At 36.9% G+C, this 12938-nt stretch overlaps 1 protein-coding gene across 1 annotated transcript; it reads left to right on the forward strand.

Moving 5' to 3' along the window:
- The first annotated feature begins 319 nt into the window (after positions 1-319).
- On the forward strand, positions 320-8695 carry mafa (MAF bZIP transcription factor a). The gene is made up of 2 exons (XM_084409413.1): positions 320-2246; positions 8283-8695. Exons 1-2 carry the CDS (start codon positions 1273-1275, stop codon positions 8308-8310), a joined length of 1002 nt encoding a protein of 333 aa, XP_084265539.1. The 5' UTR covers positions 320-1272; the 3' UTR covers positions 8311-8695.
- Positions 8696-12938: the final 4243 nt, after the last annotated feature.

Raw genomic sequence — 12938 nt, forward strand, 5'->3', positions numbered from 1 at the left:
ACATAGACTTAGATTGTTTTTTATACTGAGCTAATAATAAATAATATAACCTAACCCTAAAACGTTCTGCATTTTTACATAAAAAAAAAAAAAAAACTTTATTCATCTTATTTTTACACAGTTTTTTACAACTGTGGATGGTCCCTCAGATGAGGTTTTGGAAGTTTTGACAGATTTAGCTCACTTATTGGTACAGATTTGTCTCCAAAATATGGTTAAGTAGATAACCATACACACACACACCTACACACACACACACACACACACACACACACACACACTTACTTCTCTTTATTTCCAGAAGGTGGCAATGTTGGGTTTTAAAAATGCCCATAGGCTACTTCAAACAAGCACATCACTAACTTTACTTATTTGCTTTAATTATATATTTTTTATTTTTATTTTTTATTAATGGAATTAAAATGAAAATTATAATATGAATGAACTTTTTTTTTTTTTTTTTTTTTTTTTTTGGCACACCAAATAATTTAAAGATATTATTCAATGTCTAAAGATGTAATTGAAGTTATCCCTCTGACACGTGGCTATAGCCTACAATTTAAAATGTAAAAAATGCTTTGAATTAAAAGGATCTGCGATACTGGCGAAACACATTGTACAGAAACGTCAATGAACAGAAAAGAAAATCGTCTATGTAACTACATTTGATTTTACATTTTGCAAACGGTTAAGGAAAGAGTTAAATGTGTGAAACCCATTCAACTCTTTCCTCCTGCATTTCCAAAATGACAGTCAGCTGACGAGAAAAGTTTTGGTTTCCGAACCCATGATATGTTAAAGAGCTCTGAGATCCAGAGATCCCATTGGCTCGTTGAGAAACTGACGTCACGGCAGCTATAAAACTCAGCAATGCTTTTAAACTCTACTGTAGTGGGTCGAGTTTAAAAACTCTCTAAGCTCGATCTGTGTCAACATCATTTAGCGCACGTATTTCACGTTACACTTACCCGTTTGACTACGATGATGTCTGCTCTTCAGGAGTCACCAAAGTGTTAAATGTTTGAAATAGAAGGCCGCCGAAATCCACATGTAAAGAGAAGAGAAAGAGATCCAATGCATTTTTGCAAGAGACTGTGCCAAGGAGAGCTCATAATCTGGAGTTAGGAGAGCACTGAAAAGTCCTGTGCAGTATCTGTTTTCCTTTAAAGAGTAAAGCATTTAAACATCATCAAGCTGGCTCACTCTCTTCCGACCCAGCCCGCTTTGACAGCTGCTCTTCACCCGCACTGGAGGACGGTCAGCAGCAAGAGGATGGCATCAGAGCTGGCACTGAGCAGCTCCGACCTGCCCACCAGTCCCCTGGCCATGGAATATGTTAATGACTTCGATCTGATGAAGTTTGAGGTGAAGAAAGAGCCACTGGAGCCCGATCGCAGCATCAGCCAGTGCAGCCGCCTAATCGCCGGGGGCTCCCTGTCTTCCACCCCGATGAGTACGCCCTGCAGCTCAGTTCCCCCTTCCCCGAGCTTCTCGGCGCCCAGCCCTGGCTCCGGGAGCGAGCAGAAAGCGCACCTGGAAGATTTCTACTGGATGACCGGTTATCAGCAGCAGCTCAACCCGGAGGCGTTGGGCTTCAGTCCCGAGGATGCGGTTGAAGCGCTGATTAACAGCACACATCAGCTCCAGAGCTTCGACGGCTATGCTAGAGGGCAGCAGTTTAGTGGTGCAGCCGGACCGGGAGGCGCCATGGCCGGGGAGGAGATGGGATCCGCCGCCGCGGTGGTGTCTGCAGTCATTGCCGCTGCTGCAGCGCAGAACGGGGCACCTCACCACCAGCATCATCATCATCATCACAGCCACCACCAGCAGCACCAAACTCCCGGGGTCCCGTCCGGCAACAACTCCTCTGCCATCCACCACCAGCACAGCCACCTGGACGACCGCTTCTCGGACGAGCAACTCGTTAGCATGTCCGTGCGGGAGCTCAACCGGCAGCTGCGCGGCGTCGGCAAAGAGGAGGTGATCCGACTCAAACAGAAGAGGAGAACCCTCAAAAACAGAGGCTATGCCCAGTCGTGTCGCTACAAGAGGGTCCAACAGAGGCACGTACTGGAGGGTGAGAAGACCCATCTCATGCAGCAGGTGGACCACCTCAAACAAGAGATCTCCAGACTGGTGCGCGAGAGAGACGCGTACAAAGAGAAGTACGAGAAGCTGGTGAGCAACGGCTTCCGAGAAAACTCGTCGAGCAGCGACAACAACCCCTCATCCCCGGAGTTTTTCATGTGAGTTCCCTAAAAAAAGCCTGAAAAAAAAAAAAAATCAATAAAGATTTTAAAGTTTTTTTTCTTTTTTTTTGCTTTGTTTTGGGGGTTTTAAGATCAAGGCTGACAACATTTTATCGCTTTTATAAAGAACTGAAGTCAGTTATTGAGTTTTGGGGGCTTGTTGTGCAACCAAACTTTTTTTTTTTTTTTTTTTATGCAAATATTAATCTTTAAATTAGTTCATATTTTGATGTGTATGCATACACTTATGATATTGACCTTCATTCACCTTTTGCATTTTTTGCCAAATAAGAAAGTTTGCTATATATATATATATATATATATATATATATATTTTTTTTTTTTTTTTTTTTTGCTTTTTCTTTTTCTTTTTTTGCTTTTTTGCCAAAGTCAGAGGATTTTCCCCCATTATCATCTCATGTCTTCTGCTTGCTGTTTTGTGACTTTACATGAGAGACATTATGCTATATAAAGAGACATGTCATTGAAGTGCCTGCATGCTGGACATGTATGGTCTTTTGTTCTTACTTTATTCCCCCTCCATTTTTTATGCGCTTGAAAATGAATTTCTACTTGGAAAAGAACTTCTGCTCAGCATGGCATTCATACATGTTTTTCATTTCCCGGTCACTTTTTTTGGAATACGGACTAAAAAAGTGCAAGGAGCATCATGTCATCATCCTCCCCATTAAAAAGTTGATCCATACAGTTTCCATACATTTAATTCTCTGTTGAGAGCCAACTGGAAGCAGTGTTTCGAGGGAAAGAACAAGGACCTGGTTTCAAAAAGGAATTCTCCCTCTGGGACTTAAACAGTGTTGTTGCTAAGAGCGGTTTGTGTATTTAATGTCAAACGTTTGCATTTTGATAACTCTGGAATGAACTACTTTTCTTTCTTTTTTTGCATCATATAAAAACAGTTAAAGGTAGCCCATGCCACAGGTTGACACAAAGAAGGAAGAGTGACTTAGAGTTTAGATGTTGCCTGTTCATTTTGTTCGAATTTTGGGAAGGCTCCAAGTTTGCATACAGCTGGATTTTTATCATGCGTAACTTGAGCTTTTTGCAGCATGTACTTGCAGTAAAAACAGCAGTTTGACAGTTGTAGTTCATGATGTAGCCTGCCATTTACTGTATTTTAAAACCAAAGTATTAAAGTAGAATTTCAAGTCAACATGGAAAATCATGCATTCAGAAAAAAAAAGTCTGATCTATTTGGAATGAGTTGCACTAAATGTAGCTTGTAGCAAATTATATATCACATATTTGACTCTATCTAGAACGCTAATTTAAAAGGCACCCGGTCATGGCTTTGCTGAAAACTAAAGGATATAATCTTATTTAGTTATATATTGTCAAGCAGGACTCGATTCTATCTTTTTCTTTCTCTCTTTCTTTCTTTCTTTTTTTTTCTCTTTATTTCTTTTGATGTTAATAAATTCATTATTTACATGGCAATAATGTAGTAATCAATATTAAAATGTCTGGACATTGTTTTATGGTCAGGGATTGATACCCTGCTTGTATAAAATCAGGATATACCGTTCATCAATAAATTCTTAAAACTATGTTAATTATTATTTTATTTTTTTCATATATATTTTGCTGTGCAAAATTATTTTACCCACTAACCGTATGTGATGTTCATATATGCTTTTTTTCATTTCATACAATATGATATGCAATAAAAATGTAATTTGGGCCACTTAAAGTCTGCTTTCTCTGGATGTTGTTTGTTAAAGTTTTAAAGATCATTAGTTGTTTTAATCATAATTCTTGTTAGTAGCCTGGTTTTATTAGTATTATCCAGTGCATGCATTGCACAAAACATGTTTGGCATCTCAAATATTGACTGTCTATTGTAAGATTCGGACTCTTGAAACTATGTAAATAGCTTTAGCTGTTATCATATAGTTGTTTGCTCATAAACTCATAAGTATTCCCTGGAAAAGTCCACAAGATCACATTGCTGCAGCCACTAGCACGTAATGTTTGATAGAATATAATGCATTTTATTGCAGACAATCCTCTAACATTCCAAAGTTTGACAATGCAGTTCGTCTCAATGCAATGGACTTTGCTTTATGTTTAGAATGAATTTATAGTGTCACCTTTTTACCTTTTATTTAGTGACTCACAAGAGAAATTGTGGATTACTTGATGAAAGTGAACTCTTTTAACTGCATGGGTGTAGGCTATGTATGCTGTGTTGCACAGATGTGAAACTCCTGGAACAGCTATTTGTTCAGGTCTTGAGGTAAAAAAAGAAAAACGAGATTCATTTAACAGCGAATGTAAATGGTTGTAGTGCAGTTATCAAAGAACAGCATGTCTATGCATCTGCCTAGGACATGCATGTTTATATAAGGGCAGAGTTGTCAGAGTTCTCAACTGGCGAGTCACATAGGCATGTTCTGATAATGCCGTGGACAGTAGGAAAAAGTCTGTGCTAAATGCAAATAGTAAAACAGTTAAGCCACGTCCACCAATTTGCACAAACTATGCCGTAGTTCTTCGGAAATATTTTCCTATTCATCTTGTTACGGTAATAATTTTGAATATTGCTGGGCTTAAGCAGTTGGTGTTAATATTAATATACTCAGATTGATTTTCTTAGGACATTTTGTTTACCTTTGTATGACAGACAATTTAGGTACTGTGTTGGCTCAACACTTGCTCGGGGGACCACTGTACTAGTGAAAGTGTTTTTGGAGGTCAGAGTGAACATTCATATCCTGTATGTGTGCAATAGTTTTTTCCACTGTTAGACATGTGCCATCTGACCACCACTGATGTAAGGACATTTGGTAGTATTAAAAATCATAATAATAATAATAATAATAAATCTCAGAGATGCACACGCAAAAGTTGCACACAAAGAAAGGACAAATTAAAAATATCAAATTAAAGGACAAATTAAATAGGCTATATAAATATTCTAATCAAAATATAACAGTGCTTTTTATTTACTGATTCTCTGCCTTTCCTTCATGTGAATGAAGCGACTTTATTGTCTGCGGCTTTATTGTCCACCTCTTCTGAAACAAAGCTGTGGCGGTGGTAGCATGAGATCGGGCAAGAGAATATAGCTGAAATGTTGAAATGATTTGAAATGTAATTTTTCCCAATGATTAATCGCTCAGAAAGGGCCCAGCTTGAGCCATTTAAAAATGATACATTTTGAATCTGTATTGCTGTTTTTTTTTTTTTTTTTTTTGTGTTTTTTTTAGCATGCATGCGAAAACTGCAATTTATAACAAATCTGTCTCTCATGCGCACTAAGAGGAAAAGGTTCAGTATTAGTATTTTGAGTTGCCAAAACCGTAAATGTCTCAAACTTAGAGTGTGCACTGAAGACATTTATTAAGGAAAACACAAGTTGTAAGTAACACTACATTCCTATGATTTGATCTGCTTTCTTCGATTTGAAATGTATTTATGTTGTCCTACTAAAACATTTACACTTTATGGTATTTACACACGATTGGACTGTTATGATCCTTATTTTTGGAAATACTTTTATTTATTATTATTTTATTTGTATTCAATGTGGAAGAGAAAGGGGAACAATCTCTTCATTGAATCAATGAATGTTTCACTGAGTTCTCTTCAAGATCAAATCCAAGCATTAGTGAAGGTGTATTTCAGTGTGTGAGTGTATGTGTTTACAGAGAATGCGTGGAGGTCAGTGAGCGAGATGTAGAAACACGCGCAGTCATTACAGAGATCTTTACCCTCAAGGGAGACCTTATTCATTTCCTGTACCAGTTCTTAAGTCAAATTTATACACACATAGGTGTTGCAGTCTTCGTATGGATACGCAGCTATACTTTTCATCCATTTTCACTTTTATCAGCTATAACAACAGCTTCGCTCAACAAATTTGCCCAGCGATTTTGCATTATTTTGATTAGTTGACTGAATGCAATTACATTGTCATCAATATCCATGTTCGTTGCTGGATGGACTGAACTTTTATTAGTATTTGGTGTATGCTATGCCATGACAGACAGACAGACAGACAGATAGATAGATGGATAGATGGATGGATGGATGGATGGATGGATGGATGGATGAACAGAGCCGTTTTGGAAGTCTTTTGGCTTGTGGGTGAACTTGAAAGAGCTCTCGGAAAGATGTGCACACACTTTGAAACTGTGTGTCAGATTATTGGGGTTTTCCAGCGATGCACAGACGCAATAAAGATGAAAATGATGCATGTGTGATACAGAGAGAGAAAGAGTGAGAGAGACATCATCGGTTAAAAAAAAAGTCTTTACTTAGTCTTTTATCTGGACTGTGAGATCCAATTTTAAACAATTGTAACAATTGTTATGCAATAATGTATAATGCACATCACTTTAGATAACCATTGCCTTTAATTCAGACAGTAGCATTCATCGTACAGCTTCCTTTTTAATAAAGGGTTTCTTTTTTGAAAGCGGAAAGTGTGTTGATGTGTGTCAATAAATGTCTGTACTCAGAAACATGCAGAGAGGATACATTTGTTTGCCTTTTCTGTGTACTTTGTAAAATCATCAGTAATCTTCATCATTCATAATCTTTCATCAGTTATTTGACATTAAACTCTTCAGTACTCTCGTGTAATTTTATAGATTTGAAAATGTGCCTAATTAAAGCCACAGTCAAAAATATTATAATATTTATGATATTATTATTTTATTTTATTCCAAGGTTAGTGTTGAGCTTTTGAAATTAATGCTATAATAATTGTTTCAGTTTTCATTAAATTAAATTAAATGAATGGGTTTTTTTCTGGTAATTGTGATTTAGCTTAATTGTTTTATTGCATCTACAGACAGCAATACAATTAAATACAATACCTCCTATATTTTTTGCAAAATTCTCAAATTGGTAATTTAGACATTACATTTTCTTCAGCAATTGCTGATTATTATATGTTTGAAGTGAATCAAAATAGTCATAGAAACATTTTTGTGGAACTCCTTTTCATCTTCATGCAGTGACCAGCTATGGCCCTTACATGTGATAATTTATGTGTGTGTGATACATACACCCTTACTGGGTGAAAGTGTGCATTTGTCTTTTGCTTTTAAAGCATTACATCAAAGTCAACCTTCATGTGAGGTAAATTTTACATTTAGGTTTGATATAGCCTGACAATTTTAGGTATAAGTAAGGTGTGACAGTAGTGTGGTATGTTGTGTGAGAGCATAGTTATTATCATGCATTTTATGTCACCCCATTACATTGTAATATACAGTACACATTACACTCCAGTTATTTTAATCTAATTTTGAGAATCTAAATTCTTACTGAAGTACTATCATAATAACTGATTGCTTCAAAACAGAGTTCCGAATACCATTAAAACAAAGTGGTGTAAAAACAAACAATTTAATGTAATATACTTTATTTATTTTTATTTATTTTTTACACGCTATATCTATGTTCAGATCACACTATATATGCTGACTTTGTGTGAGTGTTTAAAATATTAATGTGTCTTAAAAGTGTGAGCTGAAATGTAGACTGAGCATTGGTCATCAAAATATCCAGCATCTGTCTAAAAAACTTTTTTTTTTTTTTGGACGTCAAATTTCCAAAAATAAATTGGATGTCACTTTCCATCAGTAATGAAAATTAAATGGCTCACATATACAGCATTTTTCATTACTGTAAAACTAGATCGAAGAAGAGATTGTTGCATCTTCTGTTATTTCATTATAGACGCACACCTCAGTGAAACCTATTCATCAGAAAAATAATAATGTCAGATTTAGCTTTTTTTCCAGCACAGATTAATCAAGTATGAACAACTTGCAGTTTGTTATGTCTCTGACTGTTTATCTTGTTATATAATATATTTCAATAATATAATAAATTTCAGCTTAGTATAATCTCTTCGCAAAGATCATTGTAAGAAATGTGTTAAATCATTGTGAAATCACAATTTCCATTTAGTTTATGTATTATGACATATCCCCCCTCCCCCTCCCCATCTCCCTCTCCCCCTCTCCCTCTCCCTCTCTCTCTCTCTCTCTCTGTCAGGTCTTCCAGAAAGTTCCTTCATCTGTGACCGTGAGCTCTCTAAGCCTGGCCTTGATGAGTGAGGTAAAACAATTTCACCTGTATCTCTGACACACTAAAATACCACAGTCTGGAAATAAACGTAAAATTAAATGATTTTAATTTCAGAGGTACTGTGTTTATTTTTATGGAAATTCATTCTGGAAAGTCTAATGTTAAAACATGCTATAACTAAATAGTGTGATAAAAAAAAAAAAAAAAACGTATATAAATAATAATAAAATAATAAAAAGCAGTTATATTTTCCAGTGTGAATCCCAATGTGCATGCATTAATATTTCTCAGGGCAATCTACATTTTTATTTAAAATAACATTGACTGAGTACCTAACACTTTACCTGACGTACACCTTGCAGTGAGGCTGGCACTACCTAAAATGCTGTACGAAACATTTTTCTCACTTTACACTCGACTATAAGCAAGAGTAAATTCACCTTCCCATAGGCCGAACTCTCAGTGCTGGGGTGATGGATTTCTGTAAGCCCAGTTGAAGCACAATCCATCTTTCTCCAGGCTCAGTGTGTACTCTTCTAGGACTACACCAATGACATCTCACTGGAGCACCTTGTGCACCTCGCTCCTGGGTAGAGACTGCGCTCAGAGCTGTCAGGGATTAAGGTGTTTGTGTGGAACATTGCTGAATCATAAAAGGGCTTTTAGACCAAAGTTCTCCATGTCCACCGCAGCCAAACCAACCGTGATTTATTCAAAGGCGTTGTGCCTTTTAGAACAAGGTAAAAAGTCAAAGATCTTGTGTCCTATGTTTTGGGTTTAAATGCAGCTATAAAAAGTTGTATAAAATGGATAGGTTTAGGTTAAATTTGAATGGATGAGTCATATTCAAAACTGCTTTAAAAATAGACTATACATAAACACATAACGTAGTGCACAGTGGTGCTTATGTTTATGGATATATATGCAGCATTTCCTGTTTCCTTTTTTATTAATACTTTTAATAAAAATAACAAAAAGGCCAAATAAATAAATAAATCAGGCATTATGAATTCTAGAATATTGAACCTAGTTGATTCAAACCACTAAAAATGTCTATAGTTCAGTTAATTAACTACATAACTTCGGATGTCAGATATTGTGGATGATGTCAGAGACTAGCGTATATTGTTATTATTATAATATTATTGAGTTATTACTGAGTTGAACATTAGAATTGCTTCTGCTTTTGCTGTCGCTTTGCCCTTAAACAGTATTTTTAGTGTCATAAAAGTCACCATGAAATTAAAATAGACAATTCTTTTTTTTTTTTTTTATGAATATTGCAGTATTTATTATAAATGATTTGTCCGTGCATGTCTTTGTAATTAAAATAGCTTTCCCTCCCTCTTGCAATGACATCTCTTCTCTTCTCTGATGATGTGTTTACTGCAAAGTGGGACAACCTGTCAATCACATGAAATCGATCCAACGATCCAATCAATTCCCAATGAACAAAATGTATATTTTGTCTTGTTTCACTCGGATATACGTCACAATAGGGAAGAAAAAAGACTATATCACAACTTCATGTCGACTAAGTAACCAAACGGAATTACAATTGTTTCAAATGTGTTTCCCAAACACTCCCCCTTCTGCCATTGGTTAGACAAAAAGACAGTTTGATCTGCCCCCAACTCAAACGAATGGTTGAGACAGTTTTCTTTTTGAAATGGTCTGGATGTTCAAATAAATGTCACAGAGCCATTTGCACACAGTCACATAGTTTCCACTTTCAGGGAAATTAACCTACAAATTGTTTACTTAAAGTTGTTTGTCTGTGCAAATTAAGATGAGATAGAAGAAAGTATTTGACACCCAGTTGTTCTCGAATCTTTGTCAGTTCTGAGGGAGGTTTACCCTTAGTTTCTCTGCACTTCAAATCCAATGTCCATTTAGCATGTTCCTGTTTCTCCATCTCTCTCATACTAATCTGTATAATGAGGATGAGATGTTAATGTCATGTCGTCCTTCCCATAATGCTCTGTGTTCCCGTCCCCATTGTCTTTAAGTAGAGCACAGGATCAGGGCTGGCTAGGCTCCAGCCTCACTTAACTCCGCCAGGGAAAAATGAGACGGACCTGTCGGAGATGACAAGGACAAATCAGCATTCAATGAAGTGCTTTAAGTGCTGTTGTTTCCAAAAGCCATTGGAGTAGCTGTGAATTAGTTTCCCTTTAGAGGCAGGTGAGGAAATTTGCTGGATAAACACTCAGGAATGACAGGACATAGAGAACACAGGAATGAAAAACATGATGATAGGTGTCTTACATAAACCTGCTTTGTTATTGCACACAAAGGAGAGTGGGTTACCATGTCTTCAGAAACAAAAATGATGAAGGCATCTTAGTAGAGAGGATGTTACACAAACAATGGTTTTGGACCTGTCTTCCTACCTTGTTAAACTGCCCAAAAAGCAGAATTTTACAGGATTTGGACACAGTCTAGGACTGGGATTGGCCTTGTATGTTGTTTGCGTAAAGGGCCTTTATCCATGTATATGAGAAAATACAAGTGAACATTGCATAGCCTTTCAATGTAGGCTTAGTGTTAGTAAGAATGGTGCTTGTCTTTAGCAGGGAAACTTTTTTGTCACATGACTTGGCTTTCCAATGCGATTGTGGGTGTCATTCAATGAGTGTAATTTTGTTGTAAGAGTATGACATGTCCTTTCAAACAATACGATTAACAAAACAACCGAAACCTAATCTTAAAATCAGGGAGCAATGATTCGTTGATGGGAATGTTGTTGAAGTCCCAATCTGGAGTTTGTTTCCCATGCAACGATGTAACTTGCTACTTAACCACCGTAGTAAAATGTATCACTGTAGAAGCTAAGTAGCTAGGTGCAACTGTTTCCCGAGAGTTGTAGTTTAAGCAACACAAATTTGCAATGCTATTTACTTATGTTCGTTGGAACTATGGTTTCGGAAAACGCTCAATCGTTGAACTAATTTAGTAAACTTGTGACCACAGTTGTTCGGCTGTTTAGGGCAGTGTTGTAGTCCAGGGCTGCGTTCTCCGATAACGTTGTCTCTTAGCGCGCTACGAAGACTTAAAAGGTACACCTTAACTACAGGTATACCTTTCCTACGTGTGTTCTCCGAACTATACCTTAGGATGTTGCTTAAGGTAAACCTTCTTAAGTTCGACCTTAGCAGGCGCTGTCCATGGTGGAGGCGCTGAATAGGTTGATATCGATGCCTCGATGATCGATTGTGCGCTCTTTCCTTCACAGCGGTATAGGTAAAGTATTGAGAAAACAATGTTCTTTATAAAGAAGCGTTTTAGAAATAGTACAAACTGCATTTATGGGGGCTCATTGAAATATGTACATGCAGAAATAAATATGAGTATGTGTTTATTATTTAGCATGTGTGCAATCCCAAACCCTTACGTCCATAAGTGTGTTAATGTTCTCCACAACGTATGCTGATTATCCACCAGCCATGTAGTTGACATACACTAACTGGCTCCGCGGACGGCGCCGTCTTTGATTTAAAACAAGTACTCGCTGTCTCGCTGCCATAGCTATAAAGTTTGTGTAAACTCATCTTTCTTTATATAGACTCCTAAGCCTTTTCTGTCAAATGGTTCGCCAGCTGATGTGCCTTAGGATAGTAATTAAAAAAGCTAACAACCATTAGTGTATGGAAACTTTATTAATGAAAACACTTCCATACACTGGGTGTAGGCTATAACAACTTAAGTATTTTATGTGTAAAATTTTAAAGTAAAGTAAAAATGTAATTTTAATACTAAATCAGATTTTATATTAAATGTTCATATAAAATTTTCTATGTGTAATTAAACTGCGATGTAAAAAAGCTTTTTGCGTAGTGGTGGCCACTAGCGGTATGAACCGTCAGCAGCGATAAGGTATAGCTAAGAGCGCTCCAGACCAACCTTACGAACGTATGACTTACAGAAGGTATACTTAACTAAGAAGGTTTCGGAAACCACGTATTAACGATAAGGTACTTCTTAAGGTACAACTTAAGAACGACGTAGCGTTAAGGTAGTTTCGGAGAACGCACCCCAGCTCATTCGGGTCCAAGTCCATGCCAAGACCTGACTATTCAGAGTCAAGAACGAGTCAAAATGCTCTAAAGTCCATTAAAAGACCAAGACCATAAAAAATGGACTTGAGTACTACAGCACTGGTTTAGGGACTGAAAACCTAAAAAGGAAAGTCTGTTCAGAAGCGAAGCAAGTTATGATATTGCACAGAAGGTTTGTTATAGTGGAAAAGCTTATTCAGATTATTAAAATGTTCTTCACAAAAAAAAAAAAAAAAAATCATCACTACGAAAACCCCCTTTTGGAACCTTTCATTTTAAGAGTGTAGTCAATTGTTTTATTTATGTTGGCTTTAATAAACAACAGATCTACAAAATAAAGCATACACACACATTTTTTAGATGAAAAAATCTTCAGTTAACCTACAAAAATAGACACTCTCTGGTGCATGTGTTGAAGAAAATTCGCCTTATGGGCTGCCCTGACTCCTCCATCGCACATGGCAATAGTTCAGACACTAGTGGGGGGACAAAAGGACACCGTAACTGCTGAGGTAGGAGAAAACCAGCGAATCCCTGGGAGGACAGTGTGAACACACACTCTCCT

The sequence above is a fragment of the Rutilus rutilus genome, assembly GCF_951802725.1.
Source record: "Rutilus rutilus genome assembly, chromosome: 5".
In the NCBI taxonomy this organism is placed as follows: domain Eukaryota; kingdom Metazoa; phylum Chordata; class Actinopteri; order Cypriniformes; family Leuciscidae; genus Rutilus; species Rutilus rutilus.

Bases quoted from the DNA above. Each gene is read 5' to 3' on its own strand.
- mafa (XM_084409413.1), top strand. From the start codon at position 1,273: ATGGCATCAGAGCTGGCACTGAGCAGCTCCGACCTGCCCACCAGTCCC. The intron at 2,247-8,282 runs GTGAGTTCCCTA...TCTCTCTGTCAG, and splicing joins TCATCCCCGGAGTTTTTCAT to GTCTTCCAGAAAGTTCCTTC.